We start from the raw sequence: 27,958 nt of genomic DNA, 5'->3' as shown, positions 1-27,958 counted from the left end.
AAGTTTCTGCTGGCTTACAGTAAACACATGTAGCGGTTCACATGACGATCAAGGATCTCAAGTTATTGAGAAAACTTCAGCTCAGGACGGCTGGTTCGCCCACAATAAGGACATTGAACTGTTACACTAAAAGAAATCATGATCAACCACAAACCCTGTTTTTACATGTTATTACACCACCATAAAACAACGACTTCATTTCATGTCCAAACTCGCACCACAAAGTAGGCGAAATAAGACATTAATAGAGGAATGAAAAGGTAAAAAAAATACAAAAATCAATGTTTTTTACTACGCTGATTTGTGCACATCCAGCCACTAGATGGCGCCAGATCAATTTGAACGTGTATCTTCAATGACTGGAGAAACACAATCATGATAACAGTTAGTAATAAATAATAATAGTAATAACAACCATAATAATGTGGTCCTTACCAACAAACCATATTTAATAATCAAGATTTATGTTTATAAATAACTTTTTTACTCACTGGTGTTTGCGCGTGGTCGCGCTCGTACGCCCAACTATGCACGCACGGGCACACACACACATGTCTATCACACGGTGTGTGCAGCGCCGGGGCGTGCGGTGGATCTGCGTGAGAAAGACACGCTTTTAAAGAGGTAACATGTTTTTCCTGGAAGTGTTAGTGATACTTTTCAAGTCGTACTTGTAGTCGTCATATGGGTTGTTATTCAGGGGTCGTGGACGCGGAAGTTAGTTGTGACACCTCTGTGTTAGCATGCATGCTACAACAACAAAGTTTTTTACGAGCAACAACTATTGTCAACGACGACTGAACGAGGCAGAAACACTGAAAAAACGTATGTTGGTCAGGTGTGCTTTTGACTTAAACAAACTTAACGTGTTGAGGCACGTTTGCTGTTAACTTAAAAAAAACTTTTCAAAGTCAAATCAAATTGGCTGAAATAAAAGAAGCGTTGTGTGGTAATTGACATTGTTTCAGTTACTTCCGCTACAGTCTGCAAAATAAGATGGTTTGAAGGTTAAAAAAAATCTGATAAAGACGAACGTTATCATGACCATAAGCATACATTTTATTGAGTATTGTTTTGATTGTTTAAGCGCTTTGTGACCCTGGTCTGGAAAAGTGCTCTATAAATATAAATTACTTACTTAAAATGTTAAAAAATGTGAACCCCCCGGATTATCTAATGTAATTCAGGTTCTACAAATGGTGTAAAGCCCTCTCACCGAGGCTTGCTATTGGTTAATCCTCGAGGCCTGCCTCTTCTCTGAGAAAGCTCAATGAATTTACCACCCAGCAAGGTGCAGCCGCCTTGAATGACTAGCGGCACTTCCTCCTATTGAGACTCGACTAGCAAAGGTCAGGGGCAGGTGTCCTCTGCCGTAACAACCTGCATGAGGGCCACTGAAGCAGCCACAACAGGGGTCCTCAGACAGTCAGGGGAAAAAACACCAGCCCCTGTTAGGCCCGGAAAATAACAGCTCTCACCAGATGTAGTCACAACACAAAATATGTATCTGTTTAGGGTCCAAGTGAGGTGGTGAGTGGAACACTTACAGGGTGAGGATAGTGCCATTGAAGGTTGGAGGTGATAACCTTCCAACGGAAAGCTTGATAGGCACAGAGACATGGACCACTAAGAGGAAGACAGTCGGGGCATAAAAAGAGGGCACACAAGCTCATTCGGGGCTATCAGGAGCAAAATGTGATCAGAAACTACGTATGGTTCCAGGCACACGGTTCAGGACCAGAGGAGAGAAATCCTTACAGGCTGTTGCTCATAAGCTTTGGAACAATCTTCCTCTCTCTCTGTGTTTGATGGATCTACTGACTCCTTCAAGAAACATCTTAAGACTTTCTTATTCGTGCAGACTTTTCCCTGATTTTCTGGGACACCTTGGTTTTTCTCTGTGTTATCTTGATCTTTTTAGTATATATTTTTTGATTGTTTAGCCGATTTGTGACCCTGGTCTAGAAAAGCGCTCTATAAATGACTTACTTACAATTAAGTGTCACAACAGACCGTCCGCTAAAGAGCAAGTGCTGAAGAAAGACAAGACAGAAGAGACCGAATGGTAGCGTGAGTCCAGGCACCTTTAAATGCATACAGCTTTGTGTCACTCATCTCGACCACACCTTAAGAACCTAGAAAAAACTAGAAATTTGGGGTGTGGTCAGAGCTCCCATCTGCCCGATACAGGGCTGACTGAGATCGAGGAATGAGCAAGAGTCACCCGACTACTATCAAAACTAAATCCGAAAACCTTGCAATGCAAATTCTCTGCAGGCCAAACAATCTGAAAACACATGATTGATATAATAAACCAGGCATTTATCCACGCAATATTGAATTCTATTATTCTATTATATTATTATCTATATTATATTCATAATGTCAAATCCTTACATGAATAAAAAATATTTAATTTAATTATTTTTGTGATTAAACTACTTTCTGTTACTTGATTGTTCAAAATTTCAATTTGTGGTTCTTATTCTTATTGTGTGAAGCTCATCATGAGTTCCAAGGAGTCGGCTACTTTAGAGAATGAGGAAGATGAGGAGGAGGAGGATGAGGAGTACGAAGAAAGCCACAACCCGTCTGAAGTGAAGATGAGTCAGATCGTGATGCCGTGTCACAGCAACCACCGTCAGGAGCTTGACGTGGGACAGCTGCTTAAGTGGATGGACTCCACTGCCTGTCTCTCTGGTGAGGTCTGACCTTCAGTGTGGAGTGATGTAAAGAGACTAATGAAGGACCAGTTAGACAGGAAGTGACACATTTGTTACCCCATGTTCAGCGGAAAGGCATGCTGGCTGTCCCTGTGTCACCGCCTCCATAGATGACATTCACTTTGAACACACCATCAGGTCTCTGCACAGTCAGAACTTTCCTATTTTTCTGATTTGCTCATTTTTTTATTCTTCTTGCACTCAGTGTGGGTCAGGTGGTGAGCATCAGAGCCAAGGTCAACCGAGCCTTCAACACCAGCATGGAGGTCAGTTTAAAACATACAGTACTTTCTTAAACATTTGTACAGCATAATAAAGATCAAATACATGTAACCACCTTTAATTGTGATTTAATGTGATATTTTTGAGGTCCATTCGCAAAATTATATATTTTTTAAATTTTAGGTTGGTATCCAGGTGAGATGTGAGGATCTGTTTTTGGATCGTCACTGGAGGGTCTGCAACGCCTTTGCTACATTTGTCACTCAGCGATCCAAGACAGGGGAAAAGGTTAGTGGATTTCTTTTTCAAAGAAAGCCATGTGATTGTTGCTGACCTCAAATGCAATTCCATAAACATGCCAACAGCTCATCCTGAAGCCCATCACTCCAGTCACTCAGAAGGAGCAGCTGGAGTACAGCGTTGCTGCAGAGAGGCGAAGGGTCAGGATGGTTCATGAGGACATCGTCAGAGATTTGCTGTGTCACGGTTCTGTCCTGCAGGGTGAGGCCACAATATTATTTTCCTTCATAATACAAACCTTGTAATATACTCACTTACTTGGATCTGAAGATAACATTTAAAAGCAAGGACCAGCCGTTTAGAATACAGTTTGGAACACCTGTTGATGAGAGCCAGATTTGAATCTGATCTGAATCTTATTTTTATCAGCTGTGTCCATGGCTTAAATTAAGAATATATTTTTAAAACGAATGCTACATAAATGAATCTCTTCATCTCTCACCTTCGTGGACTAAAACAATACAATGATAGCTGTTAATGTAAAGGATCAGTCACAAACACATGCCAAGTTCAGCATTTCTTTTCAATCAAATAACACTATCAGTAGTGTAATCAAATAAATATGAAATGACATGGTTAGAACATTCTATGGAGGGCTATTTTAATTATTTAATCATTTTATTTACACATTTACAAATTTGTGTTTCAGTGGAGAGCTCAGCTGTGAGTAACGCTATACCTGCAGAGAAGACGAAAGTGGAGAGTGTTGAACTGGTTCTTCCTCCACACACTAACCACCAGGTTGTTCTCTCTCTTACGTACATAATACTTTCATATTATCATATTATTATTCAGAATGAAAATGTCATTTAATTCACCTCTTCATTTCAGCACAGTTTTTCCATGTTTTATTAAGGACTTAACCCATTATTATTGCGACTGGGCAGTGATCAGGTCTCACTTCTATTCTGTATCAATAAGCTCTTGTCATTCAGACCATGTTGACTTAGGTTATGTTCATTTGTTGGACCATGTTTGTTACTGTAGTTGCTGACTAAATCAGTTTTTTTTACAAAGAAGGACCTGCAAAATATCATAATTGTATGGCTGATCAGTGTCATCCTTTCCGCAGGTGAATACATTTGGAGGACAGATCATGGCCTGGATGGTGAACGTCGCCACAATAGCAGCGAGGTGATTATAAAAGCAGGCTGATATGAAATGTGTTACAGCCAACATCTTTGCTGAGTGTAACACTTTCCTGTGTTCCTCTGCTTTTTTTTCAGTCGTCTGTGTCGTGCCCATCCCACCCTGCGCACAATCGACATGTTCACTTTCAGAGGACCCTCACAGATTGGAGACCGACTTATACTGAGAGCAATCGTCAACAACGCCTTCAAAAACAGGTTTCAGTCTACACTCCTGTGTTTGTCTAACGTGTCTTGATCTTTTAAGTTTATATTTTAACTGTGTATTATTTGTGATTGTTAAAGCGCTTTGTGACCCTGGTCTAGAAAGCGCTCTAGAAATAACCGTTACTTACTTACTTACTTACTTACTTACTACGGCGCAGCCGTCTAAGCAGATAAAGACATGATGATTTTACATTTGATTTTGCAGCATGGAGGTGGGTGTGCGAGCAGAGGCTTACCAGGAGGAGAGGCCTAACCGACACATTAACTCGGCTTTCATGACATTTGAGGTGCTGGACCAGCACAGAAAGCCATGTGTGTTACCACGGTTACGCCCCGAACCAGTGGTACATCTCTCACTAAATTACACTCGGATAACACATTTTTGATAACTTTGCTAATGTTGTCCATAAGACAGTCTACACTGACATTTATTCTAGTAAGAAAATGCATATAAATGGCTACATTCTATGTTCTACTTGAACAGGAAGGAGAAAGAAGGTTCCAAGAAGCCATTGCACGCAAGAAAATAAGATTGGACAGGTGGAGTTAAACGTACCTATCGGAGAACCGGAGAGTAATTTTGTCAATTTAAACTTCTGTCCTCTGCAGAAAATACATTATTTCAAGAAAACAGGGTGAAGGTCCCTCATCTGTACCATGGGAACCTCGAAACCAGGTGAGTGGCTCAAAGTGTTCTTCTATTTCAATGTGCAGTGTAATGTAAGATGTATTGTGATCCAAGCATGTCTCTGTGCTCCAGGTGTACCTCAGCTACAACAATGTTTCAGCTCTGAAAATGTTAGCGGCCAGGCACAACTGGCGTCTCAACTCGGAGAAAGATGAGGTTTGTCCCTGTTTCTCACTTATCCGTCGTGAATGATAGAGGCTTGATTCTTAACTATAACAATCAGGTGCGCCTGTACACTCTCGAACACAAGTCCACGTTGAGTGTGAGGGTGGAGTCAGAGGTGGATGTTCCCGCTCACAGAGCATTCAGGTTGCTGGCTGAGCTCAGAAACAGACCCATCTGGGACTCTAACTACAAGTAAGAGGCACAAAGTCACATGGGTGTTGTAGCTGTGTTGCATTTATGGTCGATTAGTTATTAACACTGAACACAGTATATGATAGATTAGACTTATGGAGTGTGTTTAAAATAAAACCTTTTCAATTATAGTAGTTTTCAAGAATCCTCTATGCAGTCATAAATATGCTTATCTAGCAGAAATTAGACCTTTCACATTTGTTTCCACACCAGGGAATGTGAGCTGATTCATCACGTGGACGATGACGACTTCCTGTACCGGGTGGTGACACCATCAGTGACTCACACTGGTTCTGCCTCACCCACCACACTGGGTGAAGGAATCCTCCAAGACTTCATCCTGTTAGCGTCCACAAGGAGACCCCTTGGAATTGGGTGAGTAGAAATGCCAACATTGACTGACTGATGTGACTGACTGAGGAGGAATTTAACATGTTGTCCTCATATACATGTGATTGTGGCTTCCTGGAGTCATGTATTCACTGTCCATTGTGCATTTGTGATGCTGTTGTAGAGATCCGTATGTCATCGCTTTGCGCTCTGTGTCGCTGCAAACCCATCCTCCTGCTGAGAGCTGCAATAGAGGGGAGGTCCTGTGTGCTGGATTCACTATCCTGGAGACTAGCAACAATAAGTCCATGGTCAGCGTCGGTCAATCCCCGCTAGCTCAATATTACCATTCTTTAATCTCTCATCTGTCTTATCTCTCTCCAGATCAGCTACTACAACCAGGCGTCTCCAGAAGTCCTCCCTTATATCACCACAGACATTGCTGGCCTCTCCTCCTCCTTCTACCACAACTTCAGCTCCTGTAGTCAGTTCCTGACCAAGAACCGCCAGCCAACATCCTGTGACGAAGAAGATAGCCAGCAGAGTCTCACTGATCCAGATAGTTACAAGTTTACCGAAGGAGAAGAACAACTGTCTGCAGTCCTTGGCAGCAGTGAGCTGTAGATCCAAGGCACAAACACTATTGAAACTAATTCTCTTTTTGTTAATGTGATGGTAAAAATATACGTCATGTTAGCAATCAAAACGCTACATGATTAATATGGGTTACTTTGTACAGAGATGCGGTACATTTTTGTCATTTTTAATGTCAATAATGCATAAATGTATTAAATTTATGAGCAGTGCCATCAAGTGTTTTTCATTTATTACATTTTAAATATAGAAATTGTTTGCATTGTCGTTATCATGAATACGTATAGCAGGTCTGTGCAATACAATGTGCAACATTTGACATTATTATCACTTTCTTATGTTTTCTTCAATTATTAGTTTCATTTTGAGCGGTCATGTATTGCACAGTAGAACTCGAACGATATTAACTACATAACTTTGGATGATTCAGAGAGTCTGTGAGTGTCATGTGATCACCAACTGTTTAGCTGTTTATGTACAGCATTAAGTTCGTGACTGGGTTTTCATGTGAAGTTCAATTCAATTTTATTTAAAGTGTCTTATCAAAACAAAGTTATCGAAGTAACCAGGAAGATTAAATGATGATTATAATATTTTAATTTTTGAAAATGGCCACATTGCATACTATGACTGAATGTGAATGGCTGTCAAAGCGCTTTGTGACCCTGGTCTAGAAAGGCGCTATATAAATAGAGATTATTATTATTATTATTATTATTAAAATTATAGAAAATCCTCAAAATACAAATTTTAAAAGAGAAAGATCTTATGTTGAAATTATTTTCCCTAATTATCTTTCATCATTAAAATACATTAAACTAAATAAATTTTACTTAAGAATTAAACGGGTAATGATTTATTAAAAAACAATACTGAAAGCATGGGAAGTATTTCTTCTAGTTCATCTTTAATCTTTGTCAAAGAATTTTTTTTTGCCCCCCACCTATTATATTGGCAAAAGGATTGAGGATAATTTTAGAGGTTCTGGTTCGTACTTTAATCAAATTTGATACTTCAAGCTAAAGGAGTAAATGATTCCAAAATACCCTGTATACACATTTACACTTCTGAAACGATCTGTGTGCACTTATGTTCTCTTGTTGGCTGCTGTGCAGCTATTGGAATTGGAAAAACCAAGAGTAACATTCCCCAGGGATTAATATTTCCTTTACTATCTCTATATATCATACACAGGTTTAACATTTGTCAAGTCTTCTATACAAATGCGAGCAGTCTATTCATGGACTTAAAAGACACTATTTCTTATTTTCATGGTTGACGGAATGCCACCGTGTTATTCCCCTCTGTACCTCGTTGGAAAACAGTAAAAAAAGAGAAATATATCTTAACTCTTGCCACTATTGATATGGTGTTACAAATATCAAGAACATTTAACATTATTATTTACACAAAATATATCTATAGAATCAGATGAATGTAGTTCAAACTATGGCCCAGTAGATAGTGCTATTTGCTTAAAAGTGGAACGTAAGTAAGTAATGGTTATTTCTATAGCGCCTTTCAAAGCGCTTTAACAATCGAAAACAATACACAGTTAAAACTATATTCTGTACTATAAAAGGCCAAGACACATAAGACAAACACAGAGTCCCAGAAAATAAGGGGAAATTAATTAAACTAGTTGCTCAAAGTCAAAGATTATACAGTAAAAGTGACTTCTAATGGGCTAGACAAAAGAGAACAATTTGTCATAAAGTTTCACCTGCACATCAGTAATAGTAACAGAAGAAAAGTTGTTGGTTGTATTCCTGCTCAAAGAATAATGGATGTTTTTATTTTTATGTAATACATGTACATACAGCACTCATAATCCTATAGCTACAGCCTCAAAACTGTTCATCAGTGTCATATGGTTATATTAAATTAAATACATGAGCTTTCTAGATCAGTTTAAACTTCTCTACAAAGTATTCTACTGACTCGGAATTACATACAAGTTTCCGCTGACTCCTTCTTTAATCACCAGTTCCTTCAGCTCTGCTAACATCCCATCTCTGCTTCCTGCATCCACTTCAACTAGGACGTCATAATCATCCATCATCTTGACTAAAGACTGAATCGGTGTCTTTCTAAGAGCTCTGGTGTTGAAGTGCAGTGCCAGCTTTTGAGATAAGCGTGTCATTGCAACTGGAACCACAGCAGGCCAGCTGAGTTGCTCCTGGACCAGAGTGACGTACGGGAAAGTATTCTCTATGGTTGAGACAAATTCCTGATGAGGGAGAAAAGTAGAAAACATGGATCAAATAAGGATTTTCAGCTACGAACAAATATGATTAAATAATGGTAGAAAAGCAGGAGGAGGACAACACCTGTGTGGAGTCATGTGATCCCTCCATGCTGATCCAGACAGGCCTGTGAAGCTCATTTCTGATGTATGCCAACTGCAGCTCTCTGAGGGAATTCTCTAGTAGCAGCATTGAAGGGACTCTAAGGTAAAGACCCCAGGAGACATCAGGTGTATTATGAAGGAGCTGCAAGACTTCCTGGAAACACAAATGATGTGATAAACTCCTCTCAGTCCTTGTACTTATGGATCATTTTTACCTGCAAGTTAAATGTCTTCTCTCTGTTCCCAGCAGGTTCCACTAGAGGTAGATTAGGAAAGTCTGCTCTGGATCCTATCTGGACCACTAGCATACCACTAGCAAGGTCTGAAGTTAAAAATGGATAAATGCAAAAAATAAAAAAACAAATCCCTTTTCATGAACTCAAACATGCTGAAACATATTTTGTTCAAACTTAATATGTTATAATAAAGTATTTTGTTCCAACCTAAAAGTTCAGCTAAAAGAGTTTCCTGATCCTTGATGTAGCGCCAGTGGACATTCATGGAGTCTTTTGTAGGCTCTTTATTTCTGTGTTCGTGGTAGAAGAAGTCCATGAGATCCCCTCCTGGATAGAAGCTCCTGACTCGACCCAGCTGTCCTGGAAAATGGAAATGATGACTCATGTAAGCATATGTTTTACCATTGACTTTGAACTTCATATTCATGTGAGTTTTCCTCACTAGAAGGAATTTGCCAAAATACATCAATACCAGCTCATCTACGAGAATATTTAAAAATATGTCGATTATGGAGGCTCAATCTTTATCATCTGTGTGGCACCTGTTATTCTGAATTTTACACCGTTGACCCAAACATTCTACTACAGAATAGAAAAACAAATAGGTTGAGGTGGACCTGCTTTAAATTGTATCTATGTGCCTGTTTATGTGTGCTTTAATAACATTTGCTCATTACCCTTTGTTGAACTTGATTCAATCTTTCATACAGATGAAAATAAAGTCATCCTTACGTGCAGCCTGCTTCAATTCAGACAGCGTCGGCTCGTAGATGTCATAGTAGACTCGGGCCGGATGGCTGTTGTCCCGTACAAAGAGCAGATCACTGACGTTTGGATGAGTTGATCCCTGCCACAGGGTCAGACTGAACCTGAAGAAAACATCATATACAAGATAAGAAAGCTCTTATGGTCACGAACTAATGATCGTAAAGAAATCCAAGTGCATCACTTCAAACGTCCCTAATGATGGTGTGTTACCGTGGCGACTGGCTAAGGAGCCAACTGATGTGCTGCCAGCCTCTTCGAACGAGCAGAGCGTGGACTGGAAACGTCACCTGTGGAGACAATTCAGTGTGAAAGACATCAAAAAATAAATAAGAAATTAATTGTTGTATTGCTTTTATTATACATTTATAAGCAGACTAACCTACATCTGAAAGTAAAAGTCTTACCATCTGAGGAAAGTCTTTAATTATATTGTACATGTCCTCCACCATGGACCTGGTGTAGGTGTTGGTAAAGAGAGGAGGAGCATAACCCACCTGTCACACATGTTGAGACGGATGATATAACATGTAACTTCACAAATGCTCTCATTCATGACTTTGATGCACTCTTAGACCAAACATCATTGAAATGTCTTACCATCCATCCAGGGGACAACGTCACGTCAGGGAACTTCTCCTGTATCAACTGCAGAAATCTTTGGTTGTGTTTAGTGATAAGGCAAAAGTCTTTGTTAGATGAGAAAAATCCTTAATGTTAATCAATCATTTTAATCTTTCTTACCTGGTTCCATTTACCGTGGGCATATATGCCGGCGTGTTTGGTCCCACAAGGATGTCTGCGTTCAGCCACACTGGCCTGTTTATTCCTCGACTCTGGTTCTTTTGACTCAGCAGGTCCAATGACGGACCCACTGATTTCAGGGCCTTGAAGTCCAACTTAATACCTTTTCTGGACGACAGCACGGCATCTAGCCACTCGTCCAGAGTGTTGTCACTGTAAATGCTGGGGGGGTGGGCCATTATGGGCACAGGCTTCTCATTAGCTGTCCCATAACCCTCCAGGGTGACATCAGCCTCCAGGATCATGACGTCACCTGACAGGTGATAGAGGGTGTCAGTTTATAATTGTTATCTCGCTATGAAACGTTAGTCTGTAAAATGTTTACTTTTTAGAGCTTTGTTCATTTCTTCCTTGCTGTTGGCTCTGTGAAACCATGTAGCCAGGAGACCGTCTGGTTTGTCAATTTCACCCGTCTGCACCAGGAAGTCCAGCATGTCTCCATCAGTTGGAAATGCAACATGATCAGGGATGTCCGCTTGGTCGAGGAAAAAATAGACGTGACTTATTTTTGACTTGTTTTGTGTGAAGGGTTTTGTGGTTGCCCACCAATCTACTTCTACTTTCTCGTCACTATCTAACGATACAGCTAAACCTCATATCTCAATCTATTTTATAAATACGTGGCCAGTGATACAGCCTAAGACTTGAGGGCTGGTGTTGAAAGGGGCAGTGTTGCTTGTCACCCTTGCACAGGTGTCCAGCAAGTCATAAAACAGAGACTTTGACTTTTGCAATCTCACAGAGCTGCTGATAAATGAGCCATAAAGTGTGTTTGATGTGATAATAACAAGTGTAGTTCAGGACAAATTGACAGGGGTGTCATTTGTGACGTGTTGGTCAACTGCAGCAAGTGAGTTCATATTCTCAAAGTTTTTATAAGTGCAGGTATCATTCAAATCTTTTTGATTAGTTATGATGAAACAAATTTCTGAAAAATATAACCTATAAAATATAAGTCACATTTAAAAAGACAAAGATTCACAGAATAATAAACAACAAAATTTCAACAACAACAATCAAATTTGGATCATAGAGGTTCAGAAAGAACGGCTAAGTGACTGTCCAGTCTCACTACAATCACAGATTACACAAACATAAGATGTTGGTTTGAGAAAGTATCATTGTTGCTTATTACTATTTATGTTAAGCTCTGATGATTATGTTAAATCTGTAGTTTACAGCTTTTGACATTCTCTGATTTTATATTTTCCGCCTGTTTAAATGTTTTTAAATTTCTACCCAGTGAGATGATATCCTTCTTTTTTTAATGAAATATAATCATACATAACAGAAGGTTTTCAACCTGTTGCTTCTTATTTTCCAAATGATAAAATGTTGCTTCAACCAGGAAAAGCCCAATAACTTTGATATGAACAGCAAAACACATCTCCAAAATAACCAATAAAGCAATGTAAATGGAGTAACTCTTCATACCTGTGGTTTGGGTGAGCAGCACGACAGGTACTGTGATGATTGCTATCAGAACGACTAGGCCAATAAAAACAGAAACAATAACAAGTTGAGTTCTTGTCAAGCAGCCAAGATAAAGGTTCTGATGGATCTTCCTGTCCAATCCTTCATGCTGCGACTTCTTCATTCTTGCAGAAAAAAGCAATGATTTAAGATTTTACAGAGGAAAAATAGAGTCCATCTCACCTCTCTTTGTGCTCAGTGTCCACCAGTTTTCCCTGGACAGCCTTCTGGTGTGGCAGATGTGTCTTTAATAGACTATCTATCTAAAGAGCAGAGCTCAAATGATTTTCCAGATAAGGTGTGTTTGTTCTTTTACGCCGCTGAACTTTATGACAGGCCGCCACAGGACTGAACGGCCCTGTGTTCCATACTGAGAGATGCATTATTGAATATTGTTTTGATTGTTTAAGCGCTTTGTGACCCTGGTCTGGAAAAGCGCTATATAAATAAAAATTACTTACTAATTTCAAAATGATATTCCTCTTCTTCAATTATTAATGTGTTTGACGAAGGTATGAATTTAAATATGACGTGATCCTGTTCTATTTAATAAATCAAATTAATATATTAACAAGTGTAAATTTCCAATTTAAAAGGGGAAAACCTTATACAAAAAAATAAATATTTATATACCGTAAGCTCAAAATCATTTTCCATCTTTTATTAAAAATATTTTTTTCTCACAAAGTGTATTTATTCATTACAATAATTATTATTATTCGGTCTAAGATCGGACATATTTTCGTTTTTCGGACGTTTCTTCTTCTGTTTCTGTAGACGTAATTTGACAATGTATTCGGTTGCCATGGTGACCACGCAGAAGCGTCCGGACAGTCATGTCGGTAAAAGAGGACAGAAGAAGACTTCTCCTGAGACCGTGAGTGTTCACACAGGAGCTATGGCCACGAGTTCTCCGACCGTCTGGTGTCTCCTCTGTGTTGTTCCAGGTCTTCCCGAGTGAGGAACATCTCCCAGAGCACCAGACTCACCAGCAGCCTCGTGTCTCCCTCTCGCAGGAGTCTGAGCCAGGCGGCCGGAAGCAGGCTTCTAGACAAGCGACACACTGTCCGGGTAAACGAGCTTTTTTTTTTAGAATAATGGGAGGAAGTTGTTTCTGTACAAATGTGTCTTTCATAACGGTCAGTGTCGCAACAATTTAGTTTTTTTGGAATATGATGAAATAAGGACAATTAAAGGGCAAGTAATGTGTTGAATTAAGTGTGTCTTAAATTGATTTTGGACCTCTATTGTATTATCAGTATGTGTCTGTTTATACAAAACTCTTTTAATTTAAGTATTTACATTAGAAAATGTGCTTAAGTCCCGCCCACTGAAAACTCTTAGTATAGCATTGATGTTTGTCACCGTGCGTCATCAATCCTGGAAGTCTCTACACCTCTACACTTTCGTAAACCTCTCATCCGCTGGGGTTTAAACATTAGTTGTCCTTTAAGAGTCTGAACATCACAAAAAATCTCTAAACTTAGGTAAATGTTACAATGTCACAACATGATCTGGAGCTTGTAATCCATGCGTTTGTTCCTCTCGTTTGGACTACTGCAACAGTTTGTTTTCATGTCTTAACAAGAAGGATCTGTCTCGCTTGTAGTTGATTCAGAACTCTGCAGTGAGAATTTTTGACTGCTTTAGTAGAAGAACTCACATTTCTCCGATCCTTAAAACTCTTCACTGGCTTCCAGTTTCTTTTAGGATCAACTTTAAAATTCTGGTTCTTACTTTCAGATATATTCATGGTCAGGCTCCTCCTTACATCACTGATCTGATCCAGCCTTACACCCCAACTCGGGCTCTGAGGTCTGTGGATCAGAATCTACTGATGGTTCCTCTCACACGATTCAGGACCAGAGGAGAGAAATCCTTCCAGGCTGTTGCTCCTAAGCTTTGGAACGATCTTCCTCTCTCTTTGCGCTTGATGGATCTACTGACTCCTTCAAGAAACATCTTAAGACGTTTTTATTTTTTCAGGCTTTTCCTTGATTTTCTGGAACTCGTGTTGTTCTCAGTATTATCTTGACCTTTTAAGTATGTATTTTATTGAGGATTGTTTTGAATGTTTAAGCGCTTTGTGACCCTGGCCTGGAAAAGAGCTCTATAAATATAAATTACTTACTTACTTACTTATTTACATACAAACATTCTTATAATAGACTGCTATATTTACATTGTTTAGATCAATATTTTAACAACAATACACTTTTATCATGTCTTCTGTGTGGAAAATATTCTCATGTATTAACAAAAACATTTAAAGTTTTATCAAAGGTATTAAGGTTAGTGAGTAATTAGGAGGTAAATGGGATTGGGCCCATAAGTGTTCTACCATATCAAGTCATTCAGGTCAAATTGTTCCACCTCTAGAAATGGTTAAAATGTCTTTATTTTAGAGAAGCTCTAATTATTTTACTGATACAACTAAGATGTCAACAATATGAGTCCATTAAAGAACATAAAAGCTGCTTAATTGAACTGTTTAATCCAAGTGGTTAAGTTATATATAGTTTGTAAAATGTTGTTTCACAATATGTATCCTCCTTAACTATCTACTTACCTCTCTTCCATTCAGAAGGTGCCACAAGAACAATACAAATGAATAGATCCTGCAAGGGCTTTAAACTGAAGCAGTCACTTGATACACTAACACAGAACAAATGAAACAAAATACTGCATTAATGAAAATATATTTATGCAGGTGATTGATGAGGATGGCAATGACGTCACTCCACTGCCACTACTCCAGTTGGAGACCGCTGGCATCCAGACCAGAAGCAGTAGGTTATTTCTGGACGAGTTCTCTGCTGGGTCAGCCTCTGAAAACACAACTACCTCTGGGAGCTTTTCAATGCCCTTCTCAAGGTACCCATTAGGCAATACTTTGACCTCCACATGGGTTTTCTAACTGGATGTTGATCTTGCTCCCATTATTTTCCTTATAATTCAAGAACTTTTGTTCTACAGGTCAATTTTGGGAAGCAGCAGAAAGTCCAGCCAGTCAACTATTGATTCAGTCAACGAGGAGATTGAGGAGACATTCAACAAACGAGACGCTCCCATCAGCTTCCCAGGTTGATATATATATACGAAGCAAGATGGAATAATCTGACAAGAAATACATGATGTTTTTGATGCTGCTGTTTGTTTTGCACTCTGGTCCAGACACACACAAGAAAAGAGACATTGTTGAAACAGTGGAACAACAAGTGACTGAGGAAATGTTGAGTGAAGTGATAGACATTACAATCACAGAAACAGACACTTTCTCACTGTTGGACCTACGGAGCACCGTAGTGTCAGTAGATGCTGATGACGCAGATGCCATAAAGTGAGTTGTTTTGCCTTAAAGATTTTGTCATGCTCACCTAACTATGTTCATGATTTTGTTTTGTGTACCTTTCTAGAAAGCGCAACAGTCAATACGTGAAATCTTCCAGGAGCAGAACGTCCAGTGATAAGCATGTGGATCGCTCAATGCAGACATTGAATGGAGCAACCAAAAACAAGCTGATTCAGAGCGACACTGTGTTGAAGATGGATGCAGGTCGGCCATTTCACCCTCTTGTCTGACAAAGATCAACAACAAATCTAGGAGAAGACCATTAGCATCTTCATATAGCATCTGTTATTTAAAATATCCTTTTTTTAAAATACCCTTTTTCCACCTAGTTGAAGATCATTTCAGGACTGCTGCTTTGTTGAACCTCTTTGACGCCATAATGCTTATATATTTACATTATATTCATTTTTGTAAGAATTAGGTTCTAGAATTAGGTTAAGGTGTGTTTTATTGTCGTTAAGAATGTAATCCCATCAAAACAATAATACTATTATAGTGTATTATATGTGAACTTCACTTTTTGTTTCAGCTATACGGTAAATATTTGAGGCAACTTTAGTTTTTTAAAGCCACCTATGTTGTCATCTCCACAGGGACGACTGCCAGCACCTGGGAAATATTTGACTCTTTTCACAGTGTGGAGCAGAGTGAAGAAACTATACAGAGGATTGATCCTGAGAAGCCCAAATTCAAAGAGGCCGCTGTAGACTCCAGCCGAGGAGCAGAGAGGAGCGAGTCCAGCAGCCTCACCAGCACAGGTGACTATGAACCAATCACACAAAAACACCTGTTCAATGTGTAAATGAATGGTATTATAATGTGTGTACGTTAGAGGTTATTAATACATTTGGTTTTGTCCACCACTGTTCGCTCTTGACCTCAGTCAGTGCAAGCAGCTCAATGAGAGAACTGGAGTCTCTGAGTAACACTGTAGGTGCTGGCAGCGACCTGCAGTTGGTCCTTCAGTCTGCGAAGTTTCAGCAAAGTCTCTCGGTGATGGTGAGAAGTATCCTGGGAAATACCTTTCAGTCCAAGATGGCTGCCTACAGACAACTTCCTGAACGCCCAGGTAAACTGGACACCTCAAAATTAGGTCAAGTGTGTAAGATATGTTTCTTAAACAATCATATATCAATAATACATGTTAATACATGTTATTAGTTCATATAATGCATAATTGACCTGCCTTACAGACCCTGACATTATCAGAAGGGAAGAAGAGAAAGTGGAGGAGAATTCTTCATCTCCTGTTCTGGATCATCTTTGGACTTTCACGTGTGACCTCAGTAAAGGATGTAACGTCAGCTGTATGGCCTGGAACAAGAAGAATCAGGTAACCTCCTAGACCACACACATATAAAGAAATTAACATTTTTCTTGTGTTTTGCTCTTTTCTTAGGACCTCCTTGCTGTAGGCCATGGTCAGTTTGACTCTCGGGAACAGTCTTCAGGACTTGTCTGCTGCTGGTCCATGAAAAACACTATGGTTTGTTTGTTTTTCTCTAAAAAATGTGAATAATTGAACAAGTTCATTTTACAAATCTGCAGTGGCCAGAGCGAGTCATCCACTGTGAAAGTGCCGTGACATCTCTGGACTTCTCAGCCAATAACCCCAACCAGCTGGCAGTAGGAATGCAAGATGGCAGCATCATGATCTACGACATCCAGAGTCCGGACGGTGCCATGAGGCTCGTCAGCAGCCGGTGAGACTTTCACTTTACTGACTTATATGTTTCTCATTGTGCTCTGTGTTCAGCGACTGCTACAACAGGCACCTGGGCCCGGTGTGGCAGCTCAAGTGGACCCAACAAGAGCTGAGTTTGGTTGGGGAGGAAAAGGTGGAAGCTCTCTTTTCTGTGGCTGCTGATGGGAGAGTGTGCAAGTGGTTTGTCAGCAAAAAAGGATTTGATTGTCAAGGTGCAGTTGATGGATTTATATCACACAAAATGTCAATTCAAGTGGTAGCGATGTATTTTCCAAATTATCTTTTGCCAAAATTGTAATGGTACAGCTTCCTAAATATTCAAACAAATATAAGACTTAAGGTTAGCATAGCAGAAACAAGCTAAAATAAATAGTCACCAACTTTTCTATCAAACTATATGCACTGCCGAACAATTTTCATCAATCAACTCAATCATCAATGATCATTATACACAAATCCTTTTTCAAATAATAAAATTAGTAAAGCTTCATAAATGTTCTAATAGCAAGAAACAATTGCTATAAAATAAGTTAACATTTCTTTTAAATGTTTAGGATTTTAAACTTTTGGGTGCACTTGCTTACAATACATTAAGTTAAGCGGGTATTACGTTAGGAGCATTCAGTTAATGTTTATGCTTAAATACATGACGTCTGCCAACAAAAATTGTATTTCTTACAACAGTGGATAATGTTTATATGCATACATGTGAATAGTTAACTTGACTGAAACCTTCTGACTGTTGCTTTAGATCTGATCAAGCTGAAGCGCATGTCTACAATAAAAACTGTAGGAAACAAGACAAAAAACAACACAGAAAGTCTCCTGTCAGCACACACCGCTGGGATGTGTTTCGACTTTCATCCAAATGTAAGTGGAGAAGCAAAAATGTTTTAATTTCTCTAAACTCTGCTGGGGTCATTTACTTTTGCAGGACTCCAGTGAATACTTGGTTGGTACATTGGAAGGTCTTATCTACAAGTGCTCGTGCTCCAACAACCAGCAGTTTCTGGAAACATATAGGAAACACTTTGTAAGTTATGGATTTTATCCTTTCCAGCCATTAACTCACTTCAGTGAAACTGATCTTTCAGTGTCCAGTCAACCGCATCTGCTGGTCTCCACACTCTCCCAGTCTCTTCCTGAGCTGCTCTTCAGACTGGAGCATTCAGCTGTGGAAGCAGGACAACTCCAGGCCCCTGCTAGGGTTCACCTCAAGCCAGAGAGCCGTGTGTGACGTTAAGTGGTCCCCCATGTGGGCCACAGTGTTCGGAGCTGTCACTGAGGATCAGCTGGAGATCTGGAACCTAGAATCCAGTCTGTAGGTGTCTTTGGTGTTTCATGTGTTCGATCTAGGTTTTGTCCTTTATCTACATCTCTTCATCTTATAGTCTGGACCCAGTTGTTGTACATGCTGCTCCCTCTGGTGTGAAACTGAGCTGCCTGCTGTTTGCCAGACAAACCAACTGTATCCTCGTCGGAGATAGTGCAGGAGAAGTGAAGGTGTACCAACTGAAGAACCTGAGACTGGATGAGAGGAGACAGGTACAGCCCAAGGATCACCACGAGTGGTGGATCCTATGATCAGTCTGACCCCCACTATATTATCTTTCAGAGATTTGTTCTGGACGACGTCATCAGCTCCGCAGCCGCTCAATAGATTTTCACTTCTGCCTTTTCTCTTCAAAGCATCACATTTAATTGACGGATATTGGAAACAACAGGTGATTTTAATTGCTGGCCAGCGTTAATAAACATTATAAAGGTGATATTATTGGTCTATACATTTTTATACCACAGGTAAGAGTACAAGTCTTATGTTTGAGCAGAAATAGCGATTACAGAAATAAGAAAGATAGAAAATCCTTCATGAAATATAGATAATGTAACCACACTACTAGAAAAGCGCTCTACAAATATTACTTACTTAGTTACTATTATTGCTACAAATTAGAGATATGAAGTTTTAAAGAAGAAAACTCAAAGTATAGCCTGACCTTCCTATCGCTAAAGAAAGGATTTATCCAAAGTTAGAAAAGTAATACTCAGATAAATGGTTTGGACAAGTGGATCGTTGAGACAGTTGACCTCTTGGATGAAAAATAAACATAGTGCAAGACAATTGTTGAAGTTTGTGTATGTGGTAAAGGAGGAAATGTTGAGGAAGGGTGTGATAGGTCCATGATCACCCATGGTAGGATGGGCCAAAAATTAGATGACAGAATCATTGGCAACGTTGTTTACTCACCAAATGGTTGGTTACATACAGAAATTCAAACATTACATACATGTATTATACTTAATAAAGTGCATTTGCAGTTCAAGTTGAAATTCACCCTTTAAATTAATCTCATTGTATTTGTCTGCTTTTCCACTCTGAACAATGATCGAACATTGACAGTAACTCAATTAAAACTTGATTAAACTCGACTAAAAACTGGCGACCCCGCGTGTCAGAAATGTGTTACTGCAACACTGTTAACGTCCCAATAATACCAAATACAGCTTCTTCTTATTTTTTAACAAAAGGAGATACAAGTTTTGGCTGTGGCAAAAATGATTATCTTGCTGTTAGCTTGAGAATGTCTATCAGTACTTCATATGGAAACACTGTCTAGTCTGATGCACTGACATAAAGCAGTTTTATGTCATGTAACACTCACAGACTTTCAGGTCAGGTCCTCCAGACAAAGTAAAGAAGCGATAATCATTGTTAAAATAACAGTTCTATTAATAAAATATAATAATAATAAGAGTTCTATTACCTGACTTAACTGATGACTAGAGTGAATGACACATCCCACAAATAATTTAAAACAAGGATATTGCAAAAAAATGTAACTTAATATTCACTGAACAGAACAGGTGCATAACAACATTTTTACTTAGGCATTGACTGTGAAACAAATCTCACTTAGCTCTACATACATGACCTTCAGCATACAGTTTGTTGACTTGCTCATTATTGGAGGCTTTGAGGCTTAGAAGAGGAGATTTGTGCAGGACATCAGGATCCAAATTTGGACGTCAGTTAAGAATAGTGGATCTGCTAGAAAACAGACTGAGGTGGACACATCAAGGGTGTACGTTAGTGTCTGAAGAGGACAAGAGGAAACACTGTTCACTTACCTTTTGATGACATGAGAGTGTTGCTGCAGCGGATTTGAAGAGGAGGTCCAGGTTTTCGACAGATTGAGTCTAATAGAGAGGCGGAAAAGGTACTTATTCTATTGTGAGACATTAGTGAACATTAAGAGATTTGATTTTAATTTCAGGATTGACTTAAAAAGTCCAAAACAATTAATACTAGATGACATTAGCAGAGTGGCTCGAATATAACACCAATAATTTGAAACAGGATGACCAAGATTTCAAATTGTTGTTTATAACTGAAGGCTTCTTTCAAGATAAAGCCAGGATAATACCTTGTTTTTAATTGTTAAAATATTGTATTTATTCTTAAACTCCACTCAGTGCTATGGTGGTATTGTGATGCATACTGCCGAATAACATGCTGAGAAATATTTAATTTTCACACCTTTTCTGAAACTTGAAAAGATGGTACTTTTATGGTGGACATATAGAAGCCAACCCAAACAAACATACATTCTTGAAAACACACAATACCTTGATGAAGAGGATGTTGATCGAGGAAATCTGTTTCCTTTTATCGCTCTGAGTTTGTCACCTTGACTTTGATCACAGATCTTAATACAAAAAAAGGGAGGCTTTACAGTCTGGCACTCTATATCAGGTACTAAACACATTGCTGCTCAAAGCTCACCTCCTCTAACCCGCAAGATTTAGGGGTCTTGTTGAGGCTCAGGTTATCCATGCTGCGGAATAAGCGATCCATAGCCTCAGGTTTCTTTTGCTTACAATCAAAACTTTGACTTTGCTGTTGCTGGAGCTGCTGCCGGCGGGCCAGTCGCTGTTGAACCAGCTTCTGTTTGGACCGATAGACGTCGCCTTGGACCCACAAACTGTTCTGTTTCCTACACACCAATGTAAATACATTAATGTGTGCCATTTGCTGATCTATCGCAAACTCTTTTTTTAATATCCATAAATGTACATATTTGGTTACACAGTTGCTCTCAACTTATTTTGTGCCATTACACTGAAGTAATTACTTATTATACATGTAAAGCTGAGAAACAGCCATTCTATGTTCAAAGACTCTCCTAAAAGGAGGAACAAGTCAAGACTTACTCCTCTAGAAAGTTCTGCTGAGGGCCGATAATAGACCCGGGTCTGCAAATTCGGATCCAGGCAATGGCCTCGGCTGCAGTAAAGCGGTAGTGCTTCATCAGGTAGCAGCCAATGAGAGTGCCCGTCCGTCCAAGGCCGGCTGAAATAAGTCATCATTAGACCAATGTTGGAGTGATCTGTACCGCCGCTCACCTTTGCAGTGCACGGCCACACCACCCGGCGTACTCTCGCACACATGCAGGAAGCGTCTCATGATGAGGTCCGTGGGTGTGCCTCCATCCTGGAACAAGAGTTCGTGGTGCTCGTAGCCGGCGTCTTCAAATCTCCGGCCTTCGTACAACTTTCTGTTCAGACGAACCACGGCTGTGATGTTGTGATGCCGGAAGTAAGGGAAGTAGGTTTCCGGAGAGTGTAGAGGGTAACCTTGAGCACCAAGCAGCAGATTGTTAACTATCATTTAGTTTTCCTTTATTGTTGCCTGTCATCATCTTGTAATATTTGAGGTTGTTTCGTTATTTTGTCTTTGAATGAACAGACTCACCGTTCTCTACTTTGGTGCGGGAGTGAGGACTGCTGAATGCCAGAACTTTCCCGGGAATGATCCAGTTCATGTCTCCATTTTCAACTCGCTGAAAAACCAATTCTTGTCAAAATGAAATTGAATAAACTAAATCATTAAATGACTAGTTTAGGATTTTTCAATGTAAGGCTTGACAAGAGGATGTTTGCTTTACTCAAAGAAAATGATATCAAACACAACAGAGAAAAGTAGTTATTTCTGGCTGCGTTGACTATGAATCTCACCTCATAATGTTCATACTCATCAACTTTGAATCTTTCAAAGTTAAGAAAACCATGCTGCAAAGCCTGAAAAAAACATACAAACAACCTTTAAACCATAATTTAATGGTTGCTCAATCTTGGGCGGCCTGAGAACTCAACAATTGCAGGTATCTAATTGGAGGGAAAGAACGCTTAAACATCGTGAGGAAAGCAAACAAATACTCATACACAAGCACAGGTGACTGTACCTTGTGTATTCCTTGCAGACAGTTGAGGACAGTGAGATGAAAGGAGCTTTCCTCCACCGCGGCATCTCTGTTGATGAAAATAGAAAAGTTTCTGTATATTAATTAATTCTATATATAAGAGATTGTTAAAGAGATTTAATACAATAAAGTTTTACCTTAATAGCGCTATATATATATATATATATATATATATATATATATATATTCTTTCATTTTTTATATTGAGATACTTTGTAAGTGTGATATTTTACCTGGACTCATCTAATTTTAATTATAAAAGATGATTTTTTTAAGTTAAATGTTAAAAAAACTAAATATGTGTTTATTTATAGGGTTGACTGCATTAGCTTACAAAAGCTAACTTTCCTCTAAGCCTTAGCAACACTGGTATGTGGGCCAAACAAGGTCAAAAACAAACTGCATTATACAAAGAGTCTAGTAATTCCTTTTTGGAGGACTGCAGTAGACATTAGTGGACAGGTTAAAAAAACAAATTGAATAATGGACTCACTCCTCCAGAATGTTCACCTTTTTTTATTTTAACGTACCTGACGCTCTTTTTAATGAAATAATATACCTATTTCTTATTTATATATCTATTTGGATAAATTATATTTGATTTTGTTTTTTATGCAATGTGTAATTTTGTTTTTCCTGGAATTTAGATTGTGTAGCTAATATTGAACCTGAAGGTTAATTGTACACACTTGCGTCGCTGCATTTTAACTCTCTGTGTTTGTTTGTTAGGTAGGTTAGGTTAGGTAGAACTTTATTGTTTGTTACCTAAAGGGCAAAAAGCTTGCGTTTCCTTTTGAGATCAGATCCCTGTAGGCGTCCTCCGGACTTCTATTCAAGTAGATGATCTGAAACAAAAATGTGGGTTAAATCAATAGGTTTAACTGCCATGAAATGAGGAGACTAAAATTGGAAAATTGTGAAACTGACTGTGTAGGCACAGATGAGAACAGCAGCATTGCCTCTCTTCTTCTGATCTGGACTGGTGAAGTGGACCAATCTCTTTTTGGACATAGTAAAGAACTGGAGAAAGGAAGGCTGATTTCAGGACTCAGAAGCAGACTCTTGTGTTTGCAGTGTCTTTTACCTTCAGCCTCTTGTTGAGGTTGATGCAGTAACGGTACAACATGGCCAGGTTGAGCGGCCCAAAGTCAGCATAGAAACTGAAGCAGACACAAAAATCAGCCACATCAAAACAAAGATTCTGAAATTAGGACTTCAAGCAAATTTGATCGTTAAGAATGACATCTTTTTGAGAATTATCTTAAATACAAGTCCAAACTTCTTTTATACTTTTTCTTTCTGTCCAAGTGTGAAGTGACCTTCCATGTCAAGTCCAGGTCTGATCTAATAAGTCTGAGTATATGTGCCCTAATTCCTTCCTTAGCCTCAGCTCTCAACTTGACCGGCGAGCTGTAATTGGATCAGAAAAATTAGTCCTTGAGTGACGGTGTTATATATTTAGACTAGAAAATAAAAGGCGAATGGCTCCTGTGAGAGGGACTCAGTATGGTAATAAAAAGATTCACAGGGCTTTCTTTTTTATTATTATTTTTCCGGCTATGTAAAAACCTTGGTAGTTAAGCAAATATATGCTAAAAAGTTGTAATCTCTCATCACTCTCAGTGATGGTCTGATGAAGCTTCACAAAAAATTGTCCTCAATTTCAGAGCTACCTTGAAGTCACACTTTGCTATTTATTCTAAGACTTTGAGCAACTACTTCAATGAAACCTCATTTATTTTAAAACAAAGAGCACCCTCAACTGAGCTCAGAAAACAAAATGGTGCCATTTTATTTTGTATCTATCATTTGGGCTTTTAACACTTTTTGATTAGAACACTGAAAACACCTATTTTTGAGAAGCACAGCTCTTAAAAGTCAACCTTCCATGACACAAAATGTTTAGTTAAGGTTTATCTCACTTTCTATTATATTGTATGTTAATATTTGTATCATCTTAATATATTTGCGTTTTTCTCCTTTGATCTATGTTTTGGCACTTTGTTATATATATCCTCTTTGTTCTTTTTATTTGAACATTGTTCTTTTTCTTGCATTTATAAAACTTTTGTACCCATTATTGTCTGCTATAAACTGGAAACCCAATTTCTCGAAGGAGATCTCCAGAGTGATTAATAAAGTCAATCTTACTTAAATTCTGCTTTTTAAACCACAATATCTTTTCTTATCATGTAAATACAACAAACTTAACCTTAGGTTTAGTATTTATCGTGGCACAACATACACATAAGCTTACTTATCGTGCTTTGACAAATGTATTCACAAGAGATTATTGAAGTGAAAACTAAAAAAGACAAAGGCACATGTTCTCCTTTGGATTTTGTTCTGTCAGATGATATATTGCTATGCTAGAAAAACAATACATTTGTGAGTCCCACCTCTCATATGTGAATTCTTCATCAGTGCTGAAGAAGTGAGTTGTTGCTGTGTTCTTTGGTTTGACACAGTAGGTGGCGAAGTACAAACGATCTGTTGCACAAACACATAAAGTGACAATAAAATTCAGTATCACAGCATGTTGGTCATTTATGGCCCTGTAGACATGAGACAAATCATATAAAATAACCTACTGATCAAATCTCTGTCATCGACATCTTAATTATTTTTTCTACCTGGGTAATTTAAATGACTGACTTCAATGTAAAACATATTTAAATGTGATGACCATGAAGTAATATTTACATTCAATCAAGTCAATCTTTAATACATGTCTCCAATGAGTGCTAATACAAGGTACAAGACAAGTAATATCTATCGGTGGTGGTCAATGGTCAACATTAAAGCAAAAACATGACATTTTCTATCCTTGTATTAAAGACTATTTTAATATTTACTATTATTATAATGAGCTCACCCTTGATGAATTCAGATGCACCAGCCAGCTCATCTTCTTCAGCCATCGATGATATGGTTTCACACGACTGATGTACTAACTATTTATCAAGTTAGTCTGAATAAGTCCAGAGTTACATGTATTCTAGAAAAGATTGTAGATGCATGCATGGTATAAGAAGATTCTTAAATAAACAACGTGTGTTGGTCAACAGTTTAACTGACAATGGACTCTGACTAACATGCTCACCTGGTCTTACCTAAAGCTCCTCCCGGAATATTCCACCGGGACAGTCGTGAAACTGAGGTCAAAGTGATAATCCCAGAATCTACACTGTCAAACACACACACACAGAGAGACACACCCACGGACGGTTCTACCTCATCTTTGGTGATTGAAACATCTAATTGAAGCGTCACTAAACACATTATGAGATTTAAGCATGTAATGATATTGTTGTAGTTAAATCCCAGAAGTCAATCATTATCACTGATCCTAAATAAAGATATTTGTAGCTGAACGAGCATCTTATTTCACTCACTTTTACTACTGCTTTTAACGTTTATTTTGAGGCACATATTCATTTTTAGAATGAAATAATCAAATTATAAATACATTAACAATCTTATCATTTAGAAAGTTGAAACACTTACGTATTAACTCAATTGTAAGTTGAATTATGACGCATGATGACAGTCATCCTCTGAAGAGTGAAGGGACGAGGTTACTCTATGTTTGTATCTTTTTAGGTCATTGTGTTATTGTCCTTTAGTCTATGCTCTTTATATTTGAACTTGGTTATCTCTTTGAACTTTGTTCTTTTATTTTGATTTTGTTCTTGCGTTTATGACACTTCTGTAGGTCTATTGTCTGTAAGATGATTAATGAGCTCTCCAGAGGGATTAATAAAGTAAGTAAGTAAGTAATAATGTCAATCTAATCTAAAATTAGCTTGATTTTATTTGATTTTTTTCAATAAATAGTGTAAATGATATGAGTCAGCTCTGATCTGAGATCATTCAAACTCCTGAAAGCAACAACCCACCCACAAAAAGGACTTGCCCCGTGTGAGGCTCGAACTCACGACCTTCAGATTATGAGACTGACGCGCTGCCTACTGCGCCAACGAGGCCTGGACCCGCAATAATAGAGCTCACTGTCTGGATCTAAATCGAGATGCAATGTGATGTTTATCCATGTATTTTGTTTAGTAGTCGTGTTGTAAATTGTATTTTGATATAGTATTAAAAAGTGTTTAAAAAAGCTACCACGCTTTTAATAACAATAAGAACTGGGTTCGATTAAATAATAACGTCGAAAGATAAATAAATAATGAAAGAAACCATTACAAACATGTGGTAAAACAGTTAGAAAGAAAAAAAAAAGCTAAAGGTCCATCGTAAAAAAAAATGTTTTTAAATGAGATGCGTTTGGATGCAGTGACGTCATTCAAGCGATACACCAGCACCACACGAGACTAGCGTTCCGCCCGCCCGCGTTACTCCGAGCAGTAAACCCAACAACACTGTCACCGCACAAACGGTCTGGAATCCAGCGAACACAAACGACTCGGAGATCGTTCGTCTGCATCTTCGTTCAAGGAAACACGTTATTGACAGGGGCTATGGTCGTCGGAAGCTTTTCCCCCCTCGACTTAAAAAAGCATGATCCTGTTTGTTTGATTTCCATCAAGTCCGGCGGTGCTTTGAGTGGATGCTGAGAGGATGACGCTGACTGTGGATGAGAAGCATCGGGATGCGGCGAGAGGATGCTCCGTGTCACTCTGCGGCTTTCGGTTACTTATTTCTTACATAAATATTTACCATTTATCGAGAAAGTGATTTTCCCTTGGATCATGGAATAACAAGGTTTTGTCCTGAACACAGTTTCCTGCGATTGAATGATCTGGGTGGGTGTGCGGGCCTGTTTGGACCCTCATCCTGCATGATCAGCTCTTTCAAAAGAAAACATTAAAATTCAGCAAAAGCTGTCAAAATGACATTAATTATTTATTTATTTTTTACAATTGTTCATTATTTGCCAAGCCTTTGTTATGATTGTTTATATAGTTATCAATCAAGATGTAAAAAAAAATATTTTTTATAATATTATTCTGTTTGGGTAATTGGACAATAATGATTTTTCCCATTAATTTAAGCATGACTCCATCGCTATATGTTTTGTTCTGACGTTGCACCCTCATCACATCTTGTCCAGTCGGGTAATTTCTGTAATGGCTGCCTACTTCATGTGTCCTTGACATGTCAGCTAAAGAGACAAATGGAGGACAGTCAGAGTGGGACTCAGTTTTAATATGCTAAATGTTCTTTTTTTGGGCCGGTTCTTCTAACCTTCCAACTGTATCAACGGCAACAATGTTTATGACCTTTAATGCTAGCATCTTTGTCTTTGATGTCATCACCATCATAGCCATCATTTAAAAAGGTGTCCTTTATTATTAGCTCTTTTTTATTATTTAGGGGTAAGACAAAGAAAACCTGTCCAGTGCTAACCTGATAGTGATACATCTACATTGATTGTGTTGGTCGCCTTAGGGTTAATGTTAAATCTGGATGTAAAAGACTGTAA

The 27,958-nt window shown here is 38.6% G+C and overlaps 4 protein-coding genes and 1 non-coding gene across 8 annotated transcripts; 2 read left to right on the top strand and 3 right to left on the bottom strand.

Annotated features, from left to right (window-relative positions):
- Positions 1-540: 540 nt before the first annotated feature.
- Positions 541-6,784, top strand: acot11a (acyl-CoA thioesterase 11a). The gene is made up of 17 exons (XM_087811634.1): positions 541-624; positions 2,502-2,700; positions 2,792-2,861; positions 2,929-2,989; positions 3,129-3,233; positions 3,311-3,446; positions 3,895-3,986; positions 4,318-4,379; positions 4,472-4,591; positions 4,806-4,944; positions 5,085-5,140; positions 5,210-5,276; positions 5,361-5,444; positions 5,512-5,645; positions 5,859-6,020; positions 6,160-6,286; positions 6,360-6,784. The coding sequence occupies exons 2-17, from the start codon at positions 2,508-2,510 to the stop codon at positions 6,597-6,599; spliced, it is 1,848 nt and encodes a 615-aa protein (XP_087667760.1). The 5' UTR covers positions 541-624; positions 2,502-2,507; the 3' UTR covers positions 6,600-6,784.
- Positions 6,785-8,502: 1,718 nt separating this feature from the next.
- fam151a (family with sequence similarity 151 member A) lies at positions 8,503-11,158 on the bottom strand. Its single transcript, XM_087811731.1, has 8 exons — positions 11,050-11,158; positions 10,679-10,977; positions 10,328-10,417; positions 10,134-10,210; positions 9,888-10,024; positions 9,363-9,515; positions 9,135-9,241; positions 8,503-8,799 (listed from the first exon to the last, which is right to left on the bottom strand). The coding sequence occupies exons 1-8, from the start codon at positions 11,156-11,158 to the stop codon at positions 8,503-8,505; spliced, it is 1,269 nt and encodes a 422-aa protein (XP_087667857.1).
- Positions 11,159-13,030: 1,872 nt separating this feature from the next.
- dnai4 (dynein axonemal intermediate chain 4) lies at positions 13,031-19,023 on the top strand. The gene is made up of 17 exons (XM_087811371.1): positions 13,031-13,074; positions 13,145-13,268; positions 14,908-15,071; positions 15,174-15,280; positions 15,372-15,537; positions 15,614-15,753; positions 16,143-16,307; positions 16,433-16,618; positions 16,743-16,882; positions 16,949-17,035; positions 17,098-17,252; positions 17,306-17,466; positions 18,006-18,124; positions 18,189-18,287; positions 18,349-18,575; positions 18,646-18,799; positions 18,870-19,023. Exons 1-17 carry the CDS (start codon positions 13,034-13,036, stop codon positions 18,912-18,914), a joined length of 2,280 nt encoding a protein of 759 aa, XP_087667497.1. The 5' UTR covers positions 13,031-13,033; the 3' UTR covers positions 18,915-19,023.
- Positions 19,024-19,481: 458 nt separating this feature from the next.
- On the bottom strand, positions 19,482-26,092 carry LOC148063189 (dual specificity protein phosphatase CDC14AB-like). Of its 4 annotated transcripts, XM_087811367.1 has the most exons (16): positions 26,023-26,092; positions 25,619-25,702; positions 25,391-25,513; positions 24,915-25,005; positions 23,600-23,675; positions 23,443-23,550; positions 23,281-23,360; positions 22,498-22,564; positions 22,271-22,333; positions 22,008-22,095; positions 21,659-21,889; positions 21,467-21,605; positions 21,039-21,249; positions 20,882-20,961; positions 20,384-20,452; positions 19,482-20,315 (listed from the first exon to the last, which is right to left on the bottom strand). In XM_087811367.1, exons 3-16 carry the CDS (start codon positions 25,434-25,436, stop codon positions 20,282-20,284), a joined length of 1,383 nt encoding a protein of 460 aa, XP_087667493.1. In that variant the 5' UTR covers positions 25,437-25,513; positions 25,619-25,702; positions 26,023-26,092; the 3' UTR covers positions 19,482-20,281. The 4 variants fall into 4 exon arrangements, with proteins under 4 accessions (XP_087667493.1, XP_087667496.1, XP_087667494.1 ...); XM_087811370.1 differs by having other exon boundaries at positions 23,443-23,535; positions 25,619-26,086; XM_087811368.1 differs by having other exon boundaries at positions 25,629-26,086.
- Positions 26,093-26,428: 336 nt separating this feature from the next.
- trnam-cau (transfer RNA methionine (anticodon CAU)) lies at positions 26,429-26,501 on the bottom strand. Its single transcript has one exon. It is a non-coding gene; the product is annotated as a tRNA-Met (tRNA).
- Between the last annotated feature and the right edge of the window lie 1,457 nt (positions 26,502-27,958).

Source organism: Callionymus lyra, chromosome 16 (assembly GCF_982586985.1).
Source record: "Callionymus lyra chromosome 16, fCalLyr1.hap1.1, whole genome shotgun sequence".
NCBI classification, from domain to species: Eukaryota; Metazoa; Chordata; class Actinopteri; order Syngnathiformes; family Callionymidae; genus Callionymus; species Callionymus lyra.
This window is presented reverse-complemented; position numbering and strand designations above follow the sequence as displayed.

What these genes read in the sequence shown, in the direction of transcription:
- dnai4 (XM_087811371.1), top strand. Translation starts at nt 13,034, where the DNA reads ATGTCGGTAAAAGAGGACAGAAGAAGACTTCTCCTGAGACC. An exon ending in GGTCCATGAAAAACACTATG is followed by an intron (nt 17,036 to 17,097) that starts GTTTGTTTGTTT and finishes ACAAATCTGCAG; the next exon opens with TGGCCAGAGCGAGTCATCCA. An exon ending in ATGAGGCTCGTCAGCAGCCG is followed by an intron (nt 17,253 to 17,305) that starts GTGAGACTTTCA and finishes CTCTGTGTTCAG; the next exon opens with CGACTGCTACAACAGGCACC.
- acot11a (XM_087811634.1), top strand. Translation starts at nt 2,508, where the DNA reads ATGAGTTCCAAGGAGTCGGCTACTTTAGAGAATGAGGAAGATGAGGAG. An exon ending in CACTTTGAACACACCATCAG is followed by an intron (nt 2,862 to 2,928) that starts GTCTCTGCACAG and finishes TCTTGCACTCAG; the next exon opens with TGTGGGTCAGGTGGTGAGCA. An exon ending in GATCCAAGACAGGGGAAAAG is followed by an intron (nt 3,234 to 3,310) that starts GTTAGTGGATTT and finishes ACATGCCAACAG; the next exon opens with CTCATCCTGAAGCCCATCAC.
- LOC148063189 (XM_087811367.1), bottom strand. Translation starts at nt 25,436, where the DNA reads ATGGCTGAAGAAGATGAGCTGGCTGGTGCATCTGAATTCATCAAGG. An exon ending in ACCTCAACAAGAGGCTGAAG is followed by an intron (nt 23,551 to 23,599) that starts GTAAAAGACACT and finishes TCCTGAAATCAG; the next exon opens with CCTTCCTTTCTCCAGTTCTT. An exon ending in CACTCTCATGTCATCAAAAG is followed by an intron (nt 20,316 to 20,383) that starts GTAAGTGAACAG and finishes TGTCCACCTCAG; the next exon opens with TCTGTTTTCTAGCAGATCCA.
- fam151a (XM_087811731.1), bottom strand. Translation starts at nt 11,158, where the DNA reads ATGCTGGACTTCCTGGTGCAGACGGGTGAAATTGACAAACCAGACGGT. An exon ending in CTCCTTAGCCAGTCGCCACG is followed by an intron (nt 10,025 to 10,133) that starts GTAACACACCAT and finishes TGTTTTCTTCAG; the next exon opens with GTTCAGTCTGACCCTGTGGC. An exon ending in AGAAGACATTTAACTTGCAG is followed by an intron (nt 8,800 to 9,134) that starts GTAAAAATGATC and finishes CTCCCTCATCAG; the next exon opens with GAATTTGTCTCAACCATAGA.